The following is a 17,093-nucleotide window of genomic DNA, read 5'->3' as shown; positions in this document are numbered from 1 at the left end:
GGAGAATCCACAAAGAAAAGAATCACTTCACAGTTCACACGAACACAAATAAAATTTATGCCCAAAGTTTGTTCAAGTAATTTAGTCTGCTCACTTTACAGTCGCAATTACAATCTACATTGAAATTCACAGTTAAAAATCATTACAAATTCTGCAAGTAAAACAGAATTATGAAATAAATATAAACACTTCATAAGCTTTTCTTTTTCTTTTTTTTTTTTTTTCTTTACCACAATGACCTGTAGAGATCACACGTTTACAATTCCGCAGTGGGGATTGCTTCCCCAGACATTATCTCAATGTAGAGAGAAAATTAAATTGAAATATTTTTTTTTTCTTTTTTCTTTTTTCCTTTTCTTTTTTACTCTGATTTTCTTACATGTAAGATTGACAATAACTATTTATGCTGCTTAAAGCAACTTCCCAACGGCATCCTCCTCCACTGCACTTATGCAGATAGATTAACAATTAGGAGGATCTCCACTCTGGGTTGAACCAACGGGGGTTTGTGCTGAGTCCCCACTTTGAATGAACTAACACTTTCCCGTCCAGTATGCTCTTACTTGGCATCAAATAAGTAAAAATAAAATTAAAATAAACCTTCTGGCTGCTCCAGCTCTTTGAGCTCAGAAACAACTTTAAAGCTACATTTGTAATGTTTCAGTCTGTATGTTGCTTGCATTTGTATGTTACGTTCTTTCAACGCATAAACGTTGAATGTGACGCAGACGGGGTATGAGTTGTGAAAAAGAGGGCCGTAATTGTGGCTCCCTGCAAAAACAATCAAAATCTTATAATTTTACATAAAGTTCAATATAAACCCAAAAAAAAAATATATATATATTAGCCGGGTCTTGAACTCACCTTTGCCAACAATCATGTATTATCTGCGCAACAGCTGGATCAACATGCTCTGGAATCTCAAGACGTTTGTTCTGGAATCCCACAGCTCCTACGACTTGCATCGGATTCAAGCCTTTCCAGGGAATTTGACAAGTGGCTAGCTCCCATAATATTACACCAAAACTGTACACATCACATCTGAAAGGAAGCCGATAATAAATTCTATAAGAAACATTCTTATCGAGAATTCTAAGACAAAATGCCTACACTCCAGCAATTGTATGGGGGTATTAGGTTCAAAATGTGTAAGTATTAGCATCACGCTCACTTACTTTTCATTTGCTGGTTCATTCCTTAGTACTTCAGGTGCCATCCATTCAGGCTACAGTACAAAAGCAAACTTCTTGTTATTTGGTTGAGAAGAACACACAAGAATTCCAAGAAAAAACCCACACGATAATATGCTTGATGATGTCTTACCGTTCCAGCAGTTGACTTTGAGGACAGAAAAGTATGGTGCTTCAGGCGTGACAATCCAAAATCACAGACCTGTTGATGGAATTACACAATATGTCGCGGAAAATATACTAATTAGATTTTTCAGCAAGGATGAAGCACTCAACGTTATTCTATTCGAACAATATGAATAATAAAAAAATATTGTAAGGTAGGTTTTTTTCGTTTCTCAACCTTAACAACCCAGTTTTTGTCAACAAGGAGATTTGGAGACTTCAAATCGCGATGCACAATAGGAGGATGGCTTGTGTGCAAGTAGTTCATTCCCTTGGCCTGCGAAAAGAAATATTTTACTTAGTAGAGAAAATGCAAGAAAAATAGAATAAATTAAGCCTTAAGTTACCAAGAAGAGAGAGATTATCCAACTAATACCACATCAAGAGCCATTCGCATTCGCCTCTTTTCATCGAGTTGAGAATTAGGACGATGCAATAACCTATATAAACTACCCCTGCATGCAATAAGGAGGGACAATATGAGAAGAAGATAGACAATTTATTGATTGACTCAGTAGCAACTACTTTCATTGAAAAAATTCTTGGCAGAAACTAGGCCAATGATGAAATTTTGAAAAATCCCTACAATAACCTTCAATCTAATACTAATGCAGTAAAATAAAGCTAACAAGTGAGACTTACTCTTTTACAGAAAAAGCATGGAATAACTCAGAATCAGATTTGATTGTTGCCAAAGATTAAACAAAATATCAGGTGCAAGTAAACATACAAGCATGTGAGTATAACCACAGTAAGATTCATAATGGTTATCACAAAAACCTAGCAGTGAGAAGCAAAAGAGCATATGCATGATTAAGAAAATTTTGAGGTACTCAAGTGAACATTTTAAAGCTTTCATCATATTGTCGATCAAATTTCACAAGGCACCAATGTGAACAAGAACTCAAATATCAGATAGATGGTAACGTAATGTTTTTCTTAAAGAAGAAAATATGACATAGATCCAGCAGGAATTTGGATGGCAGAAGGAGAGGGAGAGAGAGAGAGAACCTGGGCAGGAACTCTGTCAGTATTGACAAATGTGGGGGGCGAGTAACTGCTCCCATGAACAGAACAACATTAGGATGTCTTAATCTTAACATGATTTCAGCCTGCATAAAGCAATCGGTTGGAGTTGATCCAAATGTTATTATATGAGAAATCGGTATATATAGTGTATGAAGTTAACAACTGGTGCTTACTTCACATTTGAACTGGACCAATGCATCTCCAGATAAATCTTGGTCCAAAAATTTCTTCACAGCAACTTCCTATCATGGAGAACCAATAATAAACCATCAAAATAGACGAAAAGATTTGACACAAAAAACAGTTAAGCTATTAGGAGTCAAATCATTTTGGCAGCAAGTTGAATACTGTCACTATAGCAGCATCCATTAAATATCAAAAGTGACAACTTGAAAACCACTCAATCTATAAGGAGCAGGACTGTGTCACCAAACTTCATACATTCCTATCATTATGGCCAACAAGGAGAGATGACATATTATAGCAAGACATGGTTGAAGAACCAATACAACGTTGAAGAATATAACTTACAGTGCCATTCCAATCTCCATGGTAGACCTCACCATATGAACCTGCATGAGAGGATATCAAATGAGATTGTCATAAAACAAGCATACTAGCAGTCAAAACACGCATCATATTCTAACAGTACATGCATCTATAAAACATTAAATCAAATCACTGCTTAGAAAGAAATGAAGAGGCATGCTCTGAATTGCTCTGCCTACTAGATTACCTTTTCTTCTCAGCCAAGGGTCCATGACCATCCAAAGACATAGCTTAGCAAATTATTAATCTTACTGGGATTAGATTGGAAAATGGAAGCTTACTCAAATCCCTTTTGTAGAAGAGTAAGTTTGGCTTTCTTTAATGAAATTATGATAAAAAATCTTCCCATTCTATGGATTAATCATGTCGCAAGACCTTGGTTATAGAGTAATAAAATACGAATTATTTGTGCAAAACAAATCCTTTGTATATAGAACTTCCATGAATGAAAGAAAAACTTTATAAAGCTACATAAACAATTGGTAGACAAGAACTCTCAAGCCTAAAGTCAAAATAAAAGTTGAAAATCATAGCATAAAGCGCAGCGATGTATTTTTTCACCATAAAGTTGTGGAACTTCATAAGAAGAAGTCTTACCTATGCCGATGCGTTCCCCAATCTGAAGATCTTCCCATGGTATTTCCCATTCTGCAACTTCTCCAAGCACTGGGTGAATTTTCTCACTGTAACCATTGCAAGAAATATGCAGACCACTGTTGAATGTTTCAGTTGACTTCATAGCAGATTCTTTGCCTGTTTCCATGTTCAAGACCCTTCCAAGCTCATCAGGGAAGCACCGCTTATTATCACGAACTAAGGTATCTTCAGGTGGTATTTGGCAAAAGTCCAATGCTGAGGACAAGGAAGATCCATGGACATGATTCCCATGCATCGTCCTTCCAAGCAATCCTGGTGAGTTAGGAGGAACAGTATCAACACTTACAGCACCTAGATGCTGTTTTTCATTGGTTCTACTATCAAAAACTATAAATCCCTCATGAGTAGCATCAGAAGGGAAAGACACTTGAGATTTGAGAAAATTCGTTTCCAATTCCCTTTGTTGTTTAGCTGGCCCCTCAGCAGGCAATCCTTGTTCAGTATTTTCTGCAGTTAAGGATACAGCATATTCTGCATGCCTTGCCAATAACTTGTCAGAATAACAATGAAACTCATCATCTATGTTTACCCCATTTTTTGGATGAATTTTTTCAAAAACCTTTTGTTTACCCTGATCCTGCTGATTTGTATCTGAAAATAAATCTGGAGGAGGTGATGCCCCGCTCTCCAACAGCACAGCATGTAATTTCTGAGCAAATTCAGGATTTTTTGCAGCAGATATAACATATTTTGAGACATTTTTAACTTTAATGTTTTCAGCCGATGATTGCCTTCCATTCCCTGATGAGTCCTCGTGAGATCTATGAGACAATGGGAAAAGCATTCCAAACTCACGTTCAAATGTCTCAATTTGAGCTTTTTCAACCAGGTTTGCATTAACCTCGTTAGTTTTAAAGCCCACAAGTAATGCCTCTTCCGTCCTTAAGTTGCCAACCTGGGGAATCCTATCCACATTAGGTGGCAGTGCCTGAACCCTGGGTCCTTCACCCAGCAACAAAGATGAATCTTTGGCAGCATCTGTAAGATCAGCAAAGCCCGTTATATCAAATCCAGGACATGGGAGATGGCTGCTGGGCACCTCAGCAGGAATTAGTGTTCCAGGAGCACCCATCAGATCAATAATGTATTCACTGCATTACAGCATCAGATCAAGCACATCAATATTCTCATAAAACCTTTTGAAACCAAAAGCAAAACAAAAAAAGGGAAAAATAACAAGATGGCACACCCCCCTTCGAACTTATATGTCCTTATGTTGGACATGAAACACAGGTCCAATTACTCAAGAACAATGAAATATGAAAAATGAATTAACTGCAGCAGATAACGTAAACACAAACAGTAGGTGAATTGGCATTGGTAAGAAAAGTGATTATTTCCACCATCTCAAGAATAGCATCAAGCATTCATAGATTTTATACTTTTGAAATCTTTCAGTGTAAGTGCACTGACAAAATATGGAAACACCAGTAAAGTTATCACACAGAATCCAGCTGCCGTCGAGATATATAAAGAAAGGGCCTCATATAAATTTGGGTCCACATGAACAAGTATAAAAGAAGTAATACACAACAATAAAGAATCTATTTAATTTAGTTTGCGATGCCACTTGGCCAGCAAGATAAAAAATTAACAAAAAAAAAAAAAAAATTAGAAGTAAAACCACATTACCTTCCATCATCAATCTTAATCAAATTTACAGCTCCATCATCAGTGCCAGTATAGTAGCTCCCCTTAACCAGCATGCATGGAAGATTAATTCTATCAGCTAGCACCTAGAGAACAAAATATTGGAATAATCAATTTTATCAGAACTTTCTTTAAAAGGACCCAAAGCAATTATACAAAATAGGCATTGCAAATTGCAAAAACTTATTAAGAACTATGAAAAGTTGAAAGAAACAGGATGCCATATAGAAGCCAAGAGTGCATGTGTTTCATTAATCAGCCAGTTTCACTTACTACCACGATTTAAAAGAGATCGCACAACCTTAAAAAGCAAAGCCCTGTGACGAGAAAGTCCAACATCAATCTGTCCAAGGGGAAGAATGACAGATTTCAAAGCATTCCGTAACTCATAGCTTCTCCGGGTCCACCTTGTTGATATCTCATCAGCACCACCGACTGGACCACCCATTCTATTAACAACAAGATCAGCAAGTTTCTGTATCAAGCCACTTAAAAGCAAGCCATCAGAGACTCGGTTCTCCAAGGACATTATATAAGCTTTTCTCTCAAGCTCCCGCAGTTCAGGATCAACAATGCGATTTACCAATACCACTTCATAATCAACATTATCAAAGACAGATATTGCTTGCAGATCCACTAATAATGGCATCTTTCCTTGAACGACTGAATTTGAGGTAACACCAGATACATCATAAAAGCCATCCAGCACTTTATCGTTATAGTTCACAACATTATAGCTCTGCATCAAACATATATCAAAATTAGAGGGAAATTTGATAGACACAGACGATTATCTAAATCTGGAAGATATAGACTTGGTAAGGAAACTTTATGAAAGACGTCAAAATTATGCTCCACTATACAAAGTTCACTAGGGAGTGGCACAACAATGAACGAACATGTTTGGATCTTAGACTTTACAACACTTGTTCAGCTAGCTTCTTTTTTCTTCTTGTAACTTTATGTGGTTGGATAATGCATTATGACGTATAATCTTTATGTGCATATCTTCAAATGATGTGTGCAACTCCTAAAGCCTAAGCTCCTAAATAACTTTTGAAGAAGTGCAGAATAGTAGAGAAGTATAGCCGTCCTCATATTAGAAGTCTACAACTCAACATTCCAGTCTCTAATTGACACAAGTATCCCCTAGATTGGAGCTTTTAGTTGGAACAAAATACAAAATATATCTCAAAATAAGTTTATCAGCTAAAATACGAGGGACATGAAGAGATTGCATAAACTTCTCTACAAACATATAAGGAATTCACTCTTGTAACATCAAATGCTTGATTACCGCTTTTATTTCATGGATATCAGAGCACAAAACCATTCTTCAAAAAGGCCAATCAAAGACCACCACTGTAAACCACACAGAAACATAAGGAACTTACATAGCACAGACTACTCAATTCCCTCCAGTCAATAGTTTCTTTCCACAAACTCTGCAATGCAAAACCATTCGACTAATTTGTAAACGAACTCCACTCAACTGCTCTAGAATTTTTAATTTCCAGGATAAAAGAAGTCGAGCACACAAATAAAACAGGGAATTAATTAATTTTTCCATTTCTCGCTTAGAAAGCAAAACAGTAGTGGAAATGTTTTTCAAGCATAATTATCGCGAAGGAAATCTTCACAAACAATCGAAGCCATTTAATGGAAACCGCCAAAAAGTATTGACAAACTCATAAAAACATTCAGTTACTTGGATAGGATATTCGCCTCATAAAGACGTATTATACTTGGTAGTAAATGAACGCATCCTTTTTTTCTTCCCGAATTAACTTAAACTAGCCTAAAATCTTATAATTAGAGAAACTGAGAACATAAGTATATCCTAATCTTCAATAGAACGATTAAAAACGTACAATGTAAACAGAACGCCACCGAAAATGATAAAAAAATTGCTCTATAAAAACCAAATTAATTGAAAACACCAAGCGATACAAAAATGGAAAACCAAATGACAAAATTAGAAATCAAACAAATTATAGTCACCAACTCTAGGAAACTGATCCATAAAACGAAATGGAATCTGACATAGTACCGGTATAAGATCCAGAAGTCCGAAACCCACCTCATATACTCCAGTTCATCAAAATCAAAAACCTAAAAAATGGGACAAACTTGCATATAGATATCTAGGCATGTACGTATAAACAGTCAACACATACCCAATACCGACGCGAGAGAGACTCGGCTAGAGCATCGGTGACAGGAACCGGCGCGACGGGGCACCCAAGGCTAATCCGCTTGGCGGCATCGATCTGAGCTGACTCCGGATCGTCAAGTGAATTTGGATCCGAGGCACTAATTGCCAAAGCCAGCTGAACCTGAAACTCCTCTTCTAATAAATTAAAATCCATACCACTATTCCCATCCCCTGCAGCCACCCGATCCCCTCCAGGCGATTCAACGGCTCCAGTTCTAACATTTGAAGACGAAGGAGACGTTGCTGACGATGATAAGGGGTTTGGGCTGGCACTCGGGTTAGCCACGGGTCGGGCGTCGCCTAATCGTTGGTGGTCATTGATGCCACCACCGATATGGAGCTTTCTGAGCAGATGCTTCATCTTCGACATCGATCATTAACGAGAACTCGGAAAATCTCTCTCTGGTTTTCTTTTTCCTTAGTTCCTTTCTATTTAAGTTTTTTAGGTTTGTTTTCGTTTTTTTCCCTGTCTCTGTATCTAATAGCTTAACCTGCGCTTACTAGTACTGAACGAAGATTCGCTTATCCTGCGCACCCTTCTCGTCAAGCTACCACCACTTGAGAGACTTAAATAGTTAAATTAACCGCTCGCCCATTCATTCCCTCCAATATACACACTGTATTGCACAAAGACAAAGTACAATACACCATTTTTATATTGACAAAGTCAAGGACACCAGTGTAATGTTTATCTACGTCCGTTCACATTGTCTTGTACTGCAGTCGATCGATCTGCAGTTCTGCACCGTCCATACCTTGATCTTGTGATCTCTTTCGGACAGTACTCAATAGTCTCAATAATAATGATTAAAGCCTTTTAGGATCTTAGCTTCATTTAATCATTTCATTAATGTTTTTATATTTTTAAATGACATTAAATTGATAAGTTGGTGTCGCTAAATGTATAATCCATAGTCAAAATTTTATTGCAGTTAAAGATATTTTTTTTCCATTGAGGTTAAATAAATGCATTGATAATATGATAATATGGAATGAAAATGAAACTTGATTTTGGTTTAAATTATAAATTTTGGTTTAAATGAAAATTTGTATTGTAAGTTTATATAACAAAAGATAAATTATTTGTCTTTTAAAATTATTTAAGAATAGGTGAAATGCATAAATAATATAGAACCAGTTGAATTTATTCAATAATTATATTTAATTATTATTAATATAATGAAATAATTGGAATACTGCTAAATAAATGTACATAATTATGTTTAAATAATGAAATTATTCTATGCAAAACAATCATATGGAGAAGGAGTGTTAATTTCCTAGTGCGGGTGCAATATTGGAAATGAAGGTGCAGTGGCACTATATAAAATTGAATTTAAGTTAATAGAATGTACAAAACCGTGGTATAATCCAAAATACATAGGGATTATGGACATACACGGTGACGAGAGGCCTGTGAGTTGTTTTTGAATTGACCGGACCCTTTTGGTATTTCTTTTTCATTTTAAATTGTCCTAAGTCCTGTTTGGAAATTTGTGAAAGCTAATCTCTTGTTATTTGGTGACTTGGACCATGCCCATTTTGTATCGTGACTTTGTGATCAATTATATCTGTTTTATAATTTAATAATATATAAAATAATTGAATATCGCCTTTTTATCATCGGATAATACAATAAAACTGAATATTATAATTTTATGCTTGATATTTTTTCAAGAAAAAACGTATTAATTTATATTATTAATATATTAATATGAGGGCATACATTATAATTATAATTTTCGCCTTTTTATCTTTTTATTGATTATAATTTTATATGAGCATCTATCCAAAAATCCGAATGGAAAATTAGAAAATTGAATTTTCCATTTTGGAATGGAAATAAAGAGTGGGTTTGGAATTAAAGTTCCACGAGCCTAGCATGTAGCAAATAGAGCAATTACCCTAAAAGAGGGAAACATTCCCTATTAGCGGCCAAAAGGCGTTTGTTTGTTTTTATCTTTGGAAGTCCAACGATCAGTTCTTTTTGGATCATATCCATCGCGGATAAGATTGTTGTTGAAAGGTAATGAATTCAAGAACAGCCAATCAAAATAATTTACTGTTTCCAAACATTTACCCATTCTTGGAAATAATCCGATTGAATTGATTTTGGTTGTAGCTTCCTAAATATTTGGCACATTTAAAATTTATAAGTATCGAAATTTTTAAGGAATTGAAACAATAAACGTTGGTTATATAAAAAATATATGTGGAAAAAATTTATTAATCAGTTGAAACCACAAATTTCACAAATATTTTAGAATAAATAAACAGAAGGTGACCTGACCATGCAAAGCAAGTGCCTTGATCAAGGCAGAAACAAATTTTTAACAAATGAGCAAGCAAGCTACTAATTATATAAAAGATGGTAATTATCCTTCTCAACATAATAATAAGATACTCAATACTCCCTTCGTCTTTCTATGTTTTGGAAGTTTTTGACTTTTTATAAAAATTGATTGAATCACTTCAATTTTTTTATAAAGAAAATAAGGGTATAATTACAAATTTATCATCTTTGTATCTAAGCTTTCGAAAAACCAAGTGAGAGAGAATATTTTAAAATCGCTTTTGAGATGCGATAGAAGAGGGAGAAAGATGAAAAGCAAATATAATTACAGAAGTTATGTTGCAAGTAAGCAACAATTGTCATTAAGACAGCTGATTATCAGTACATTGACAAATTAATGTTCTTTCCAGCTGAAATGAGACATGAATATGAATAACTTATGTACAGATGAAGAGAGAAGATTTTTGCATTTCGTGTAGATATAGCACCACGGAGCCCATCTGTGAAGATTAAGCAGTAGCTGCAGCCTGTTCTTCCACATACTGCGATGCTGGGAGAAGGGTGCAGATGAGGTTGCGATCACCATACACATTGTCCACACGTCCTGATATAACAGTATCCACAATGGAGTCATCAGTAAAACTGAAGAGGGTATTCATAAAAATGGATAATAAGAAGACAATACAAGAAAGCTCACCTGTAGTAGGCCAGAACTTCGATGTGCGAAGCCAAGAAGCAGGGAAGGCTGCATATTCACGGGTATATGGTTTTGTCCATGTATCTCCCATGAGCAAAGATGGAGGATGTGGAGCTCCCTGCATTCACATTTTAATCAACAATAATTATATACAACAAAAAAATGCATCAAAACTATGCTGGTGAAAAATTCAATGGCATTATACTTCAACTGGAAAAAAAAAAAAAAAAAAAAAAAAAAAAAAAAAAAAAAAAAAAAAAAAAAAGAAAAAGGGGAGAAGGCCATTTAACCTTGAGGACATTATTGTTGATATCAGCATTTCCTTTCTCAATCTCTGCTATTTCCTGCCTAATGGAGATAAGGGCATCACAGAATCTGTCTAACTCTGCCTGAAAAAAAGAAAAGAAGAATTGGATTGAAACTCCATGAGAGGGGAGAAGCAATTGGAGAATGCGAAGAGATGGAGATTGTCAGTAGCTTTTACCTTGCTTTCACTTTCAGTGGGTTCAATCATAAGTGTGCCTGGAACTGGCCATGACATTGTTGGTGCATGAAATCCATAGTCCATGAGACGTTTGGCAACGTCCTCAGGCTCAATTCCAGCAGTATTCTGCAAGGAGTATTGCAATTAATTGTGATGGATTTTTTCTAAGAAAGGGGGATGATTAAAGCAGATACATAATTACCTTAAAGCCTCTCAAGTCCACAATGAATTCATGGGCAACTGTTCCATTGACACCACGGAAAAGAATGGGATAGTAATTCTGAGAAGCAAAACAATGATAAAAAAAATTAAATGAAGGCCAAAAATTGTCTACAAGTTTACTTCTAACAATGAACTCACAAGTCAGAATGCAATATTCTACTGAAAGAGTAAAGTCAACTGGTACGTCAAACACATTATAAAATTTAGCAGTATAAGTTTAACAATGGTTATAGTTGTTTCACTAACAAAGACAAAGGATTCATGATCATTTCTTGAAGTTCACAACAGGCATCACCTGTTCACAAAACTGATTGATTTAATACTATAAGGGAAAAGACAGTTAAGGGAAAATGAGAAACCTCCAAACGCTTTGCCATGTAATTTGCATTCAGTATGGCAATCTTGGAAGCTTCTGTTAGTCCTTGAGATCCCATCATTGCTATGTAAGTGTAAGATATCGGCAAGATAAGTGCAGATCCCCATGGTGCAGCTGAAATGGTACCCAGTGGTTGAGTCTTTTCAGGGGCTGGTATACCACCAGTGGATACCTTCAATGGGAATAAAAAAGAAATTTAGAACAAAATGACAAAGACAGAAGAAATCTTAGTAGTAAACAACATAAACAAGGAAACTTAGATGATTGCCTGAAGCCAATTCAACAATAAAAATTAATAAAAAGAAGTGACAATTTGCTTCAGCTTTTGATTGAATTTATTGGCATTATTAGATAGATTGTGAAGCAGTTTAATACCGAGTCGAAACAGTTCCCCAAAAAAACAAATGCATGAAAAGCTATTCACTGCAATAAGAATATGTACCACAGGATGTGAAGGCAGAAATGGTGCCAAGTGCTTCTTCACTCCAATAGGACCCATCCCAGGACCACCACCTCCATGGGGAATGCAAAATGTTTTATGGAGATTGAGATGGCAAACATCAGCTCCAATGAAACCTGGACTTGTCAGACCCACCTGCAAGGACCATCGCTTAAAATTAAAATGATATGTTCACCAATATATAATAAACGACAATGTTTATACCATAATAGGAGATGAGTGAAAAAACAGGATTCTTAATAACTTTTGTGCGTAGCAATGTTGAGCAAAAAATGCATGTGAAAAATTGAAGCTATTTCCATTTTTTTGGAAAGAAGAGACAATGAAATAACATCATAACCAATTTGAGAACTTATAGAAGAGAAAGACTACTAAGTACGTAAATTTAAAGTAATAGAATATAGCATGGGAAAACAAACCTGTGCATTCATGTTAGCTCCATCCATGTATACTTGACCTCCATTGTCATGAATTATCTTACATATCTCATCAATACCTTCTTCATAGACTCCATGAGTGGAAGGATATGTAACCTAAAATTTAAAATAGAATCAGATAACTGGTAACATTCCACCAACATAAAAATAAACCACGAAGGAAACACAATATCCATACCATAAGTGCTGATAGGTTGTCCTTATTGGCTTCAGCAGCCTTCCTTAGCTCTTCAATGTTAATGTTTCCCTTGGCATCAGTTCCAACAGCAACAATTTTCATTCCACACATGGCAGCACTTGCAGGATTTGTCCCATGTGCTGAAACAGGTATGATGCATACATTGCGATGATGATCTCCTCTTGACTAAAACATCCATTAAAGGGGCGAAATTAGCATAATTACTTGGCCAGGAAGGAAAACGGAATAAAAATGCTATAAAATGAAGTGGCATAAGTAAGATGGAATTTCTGGACGTGGACAACAGTAATAAATGTAACAAAATCAAAAGTGGCAAGAGACTGCGGCAACCAATATTCTCTTCTGTTCAATTATTCATTTGAGGAATATAGAATGTAATATCAGATATCATGCAAAATCCATTGAATGAATCATTTTTAGGAATACTATCAATGAAAAGAGCTCGAAGAAAATAGCAAGTGTTCACTCCAGGATTATTATAAATATAGTCACGTATAATTTTTTTCCTTTTTCTTCTGACAAAATTCTATATAAAGAGAAGGAAGTCTCATAGAACATAATCAAAAAGCATGAAAAGCTTGATCTGAGCTCTCAGCGTAAGCAAGCTTCAAGGTACTAAGAGCCTAAAGCTAGAAGGAATGAACAAACTGTTTACAAGTTGATCCAAGGTACCTTATGATATGCACGAATAACCATCAGCCCAGCATATTCTCCAGCAGCACCGGCGTTAGGTTGCAATGAGAATGAGTCAAACCCAGTGATTGTACACAATAATTTGCCCAAGTCATCGAACATTTCCTTAAAGAGTATAAGAATTTGAAAAAGGTCAATTTAATAGTTCAGGCACTACAGTTGGCCATGTGAAACATAGCAAAAACACCTCAATTTTCACTTTAAATAACATGAGGAACTCCCTACCTGATAACCCTGAGCCTGTTCTTGAGGAGCAAAGGGGTGAATGTCAGTGAAGTTAGGCCATGTCACCGGCATCATTTCAACAGTTGCATTCAATTTCATTGTGCAAGATCCCAGTGGAATCATACTATGGCACAAAGAGAGATCCTTCGACTGCAACCTATGAATATACCTGAGCAACTCATGCTCTGTATGATACCTAATAAAAAAAGACGAAAGAAAGAGAAAAATATCAGAGTGGCTTCCAAAAAATAACCTTGATGTTCGAATTTGCAGGACAAAGGTGCTACATGTTAAAGATTTGGTGTGTCAGGAATGGGCTTTCCCTTGTTAGCCCAGAAGGGATTGCATTTTGAACCTCTGGTGACAGAGATGCAGCAGTAAAAGGGACCTGAAATTTGGAAAAATGGAGATCTTAACTTGATGGTTAAAATAGTGATGTACTGGAACCATTAACAACAATAATTAAGCCTTAATCCCAAACTAGTTGGAGTGGACTTTTGTCATTATATCTGCTCGAATCCATAATAGCAAGAAAAGATAGAGCATAAAATATATATATATAAATGAACAGATAGAAATATTTAGTAATACTTACAGGCTTGCCAGCAGCAAAAATTTTGAAAAGTTGGTCAACATCCTCTAGAGTTGTTGTTTCATCAAAGGAAACAGTGATCTGAAAAGCAAACAATATTATACTAACCCCATGATATTGAATTGTAGGCAGATATACAGCAGATAGGATTAAACTTACAGTGTTTGCATCTATGATTCGCAAGTTTATATCACTCTTGTGTGCAGCATCAGCAATTGCATGTGCATTAGCAGACTTAACTTTCACGGTGTCAAAGAAGGGAAGGCCCTGGACTTCCACTGTCCCAAGTTTCTTTAATCCAAGTGCAAAGACTCCGGCAAGACCATGGACCCTTTGTGCAATGGCTTTAAGGCCTTCAGGCCCATGGTAGACAGCATACATAGCAGCCATGTTTGCAAGTAATGCCTAAATAGAAGATAATATTACTCTCAACATATGTGTTTGAAAAACATGGCATTTAAAAGTGGTGTTTCACTAATTTTTACAGGAGTCTACAGTCAAGCAAAGGAAATGCTAATAATATGAACAATTTTTATCTTACTTGAGCAGTGCAAATGTTGCTGGTAGCCTTGTCCCTGCGAATATGCTGCTCCCTAGTTTGCATTGCCATACGCAGAGCAGGCTTCCCAGAAGAATCAACACTAACACCAATAATTCTTCCAGGCATCAACCTCTTGTACTCTTGTGAGGTAGCCAAGAAAGCTGCATGTGGACCTCCATAACCCATCGGAACGCCAAACCTCTGAGCTGATCCAACAACAATATCTGCCCCCAATTCACCAGGAGGCTTCAACACTGTCAACGCCAACAAATCCGTCGCCATAACAACCTTAACCCCATTAGCATGAGCATTCTTAATAAACTCCTCATAGTCCAAAATCTCACCCTCAGTTCCCGGATACTGAACCAAAACCCCACAAACATCGCCGCATTTGTAATTAATCTCCTTAAGATCCATAGTAACTACCTTGATATCAAATCCGTCTGCCCTAGTCTTACAAATATCAATAGTTTGAGGGTGACAATTATTAGCAATAATAAAAGTCTTTTTCTTTCCTTTTAGAATATTATTACACATAGCCATTGCCTCAGCAGCAGCTGTTCCTTCATCAAGCAATGAAGCATTTGACATAGGCAATCCAGTAAGATCAGTAATCATAGTCTGGTAATTAAGCAAAGATTCCAATCTCCCTTGAGAAATCTCAGCTTGATAAGGCGTATACTGTGTATACCAAGCTGGATTTTCCATTATATTTCTCAAAATTACAGGCGGAACGTGTGTATTATAATACCCCATCCCTATATAGGACTTGAAAACCTTATTCTTTGATGCTAATTTTTTCATATGTTCAACCATTTGGCTCTCAGTTAATCCTTCATCAAACTTAGGGAACTTCATTGAATCAATTTTAATAGATTTGGGCACAGTAGCATCAATTAAAGAATCAAGATTATCAAACCCACATACCTCAGCCATTTTTGTTTGCTCCTCTGGAGTGGCTGAGTTATGGCGGCGAGGAAAGGTGTCACTAGGTTTCAAAGACTCAACAGAAATAGATCGAACTTGCGACCCAACACCATAATAACCAGCTGCAGAAGCAGCAACATTTTTCCCTCCTTGGAAAAACCCTGATCTAGGATTCCTAGAAGCAAAAGATGACAATGATGAAACGTACCTAGAAGGACTGTACAATACAGGAGAAGAAGAGTTTAAGAGAGCTGATGACTCATTGCGGCCCTGGTGGCTACATTGCCTCGATTCATTAACTAGCCGTTTCAGGATTGCCCTGTTAGCAAGCCGCCTTGCACGTTCCATGAATAAAATGTACAGAGGAAAAAGGAGTGAACTTTTTTTTTTTTTCTTAAACCAGTAGGAGAGAATAGGCAAATGGGGTTGGTGAGGAAAAGAGAAATTTAAAAGAATGGGATTATTTCTGCTCCATGGAATAAGCGGAGAGTTGGGTTGGTGATAATATAGTGAATTTTTGTCTGTGTATAAATATTTATATATGTTAGTCGTATATAAATATTAGAAATCTATGGCTCCAAGATCTGGTGGTGTTGGTCGTGGTGGGTGGTGGCTGACTGGGCACCTATGAAGAAAAGGACAGTTATTTTTCTTTTACAATCTGCAAAAACGTTACCAATATCTAAAACAAAACAAAAAGCAAAAATGAATGGAAGAAATTGAAGGAAAACAAGATTGAGTATCAATGGATGAAATTGCTTCCCATTTTCATTCAAAAATTTTGATTTTTCTTGAAAAGTGTGATCAGAGATGATTCATGGTTGGCAGAATCTCTTTCACACCCTGCCTATCTTTATGTATGATGTGATTACAAAAACAATTTAGGGTTAGGGTTTTTTCACCAATCAAAAAGCACTTAAAAAAATCTTCCCATGCTGTGATGAAATCCTTACAGAGTCAGTGAGTTTTAAGCGTATCATCCTTCACCTCGTTTAATTTTTCTTTTTTATTTTTTTTTCCTCCACAACGAAAAGGCACGAGATCTATAGCCATTACTCTCCTTTGCTAGTTTCATTGTTTGTTTTTTAAATAAAAAATAAAAAGTACAGCGTGACTGCAATTTTTCAATCAATAAAACAACGTCTTCCGGGGCTGTTTACTAAAAAATTGGAGTAATTTTCTAAATTAGAAAATATGTTTTTTTTTTCAAATTTTTTAACTTTGAAAGCGAGAAAATAATTTTTTAATTTTTTAAAATTTAATTAATATGTAAAAAATAACAATTAAGTCGTTTTTCTCAGCTTTTTCTATTCCAATTGATTTCCATTTAAAAAAATTCATAATTAAAACTATAATAATTTTTTTATTGAAAAATAAAAAATATTTAAATAATTTAACAAATGTTTTATTTTTTTAATTTATATTATGCTTTCTTATGTAATTATTTTAATCTTACATAAAAATATATTTACAATTATACCATTTACTTTTA

At 35.7% G+C, this 17,093-nt stretch overlaps 2 protein-coding genes across 3 annotated transcripts; both read right to left on the bottom strand.

The window, feature by feature from the left end:
• Positions 1 to 33: 33 nt before the first annotated feature.
• LOC105638151 (Protein kinase superfamily protein) lies at positions 34 to 8,036 on the bottom strand. 2 transcript variants are annotated; one of them, XM_020680676.3, is made up of 14 exons: positions 7,418 to 8,036; positions 6,635 to 6,685; positions 5,542 to 5,979; positions 5,223 to 5,326; positions 3,531 to 4,681; positions 2,916 to 2,956; positions 2,558 to 2,626; positions 2,367 to 2,467; positions 1,732 to 1,810; positions 1,534 to 1,632; positions 1,324 to 1,392; positions 1,176 to 1,225; positions 865 to 1,041; positions 34 to 771 (listed from the first exon to the last, which is right to left on the bottom strand). In XM_020680676.3, exons 1-14 carry the CDS (start codon positions 7,823 to 7,825, stop codon positions 690 to 692), a joined length of 2,919 nt encoding a protein of 972 aa, XP_020536335.1. In that variant the 5' UTR covers positions 7,826 to 8,036; the 3' UTR covers positions 34 to 689. The 2 variants fall into 2 exon arrangements, with proteins under 2 accessions (XP_020536335.1, XP_012077291.1); XM_012221901.4 differs by lacking the exon at positions 6,635 to 6,685 and having other exon boundaries at positions 7,418 to 8,033.
• A 2,019-nt stretch (positions 8,037 to 10,055) lies between these two features.
• LOC105638150 (glycine dehydrogenase (decarboxylating), mitochondrial) lies at positions 10,056 to 16,539 on the bottom strand. The gene is made up of 15 exons (XM_012221900.4): positions 14,675 to 16,539; positions 14,293 to 14,538; positions 14,137 to 14,214; positions 13,829 to 13,929; positions 13,542 to 13,737; positions 13,296 to 13,421; positions 12,603 to 12,788; positions 12,407 to 12,520; positions 11,970 to 12,122; positions 11,511 to 11,699; positions 11,132 to 11,209; positions 10,930 to 11,055; positions 10,736 to 10,834; positions 10,446 to 10,563; positions 10,056 to 10,352 (listed from the first exon to the last, which is right to left on the bottom strand). Exons 1-15 carry the CDS (start codon positions 15,947 to 15,949, stop codon positions 10,258 to 10,260), a joined length of 3,180 nt encoding a protein of 1,059 aa, XP_012077290.1. The 5' UTR covers positions 15,950 to 16,539; the 3' UTR covers positions 10,056 to 10,257.
• Positions 16,540 to 17,093: the final 554 nt, after the last annotated feature.

Source organism: Jatropha curcas, chromosome 8 (genome assembly GCF_041381405.1).
Source record: "Jatropha curcas cultivar XTBG-Jc1 chromosome 8, XTBG_Jcur_1.0, whole genome shotgun sequence".
NCBI classification, from domain to species: domain Eukaryota; kingdom Viridiplantae; phylum Streptophyta; class Magnoliopsida; order Malpighiales; family Euphorbiaceae; genus Jatropha; species Jatropha curcas.
This window is presented reverse-complemented; position numbering and strand designations above follow the sequence as displayed.

Bases quoted from the DNA above. Each gene is read 5' to 3' on its own strand.
- LOC105638151 (XM_020680676.3), bottom strand. From the start codon at position 7,825: ATGTCGAAGATGAAGCATCTGCTCAGAAAGCTCCATATCGGTGGTGGC. The intron at 6,686-7,417 runs GTATGTGTTGAC...TTTGCATTGCAG, and splicing joins CTCTCTCGCGTCGGTATTGG to AGTTTGTGGAAAGAAACTAT. The intron at 4,682-5,222 runs GTAATGTGGTTT...GCTGTAATGCAG, and splicing joins ATTAAGATTGATGATGGAAG to TGAATACATTATTGATCTGA.
- LOC105638150 (XM_012221900.4), bottom strand. From the start codon at position 15,949: ATGGAACGTGCAAGGCGGCTTGCTAACAGGGCAATCCTGAAACGGCTA. The intron at 14,539-14,674 runs GTAAGATAAAAA...TCTTCTATTTAG, and splicing joins GCAACATTTGCACTGCTCAA to GCATTACTTGCAAACATGGC. The intron at 11,056-11,131 runs GTAATTATGTAT...TACTCCTTGCAG, and splicing joins TGGACTTGAGAGGCTTTAAG to AATACTGCTGGAATTGAGCC.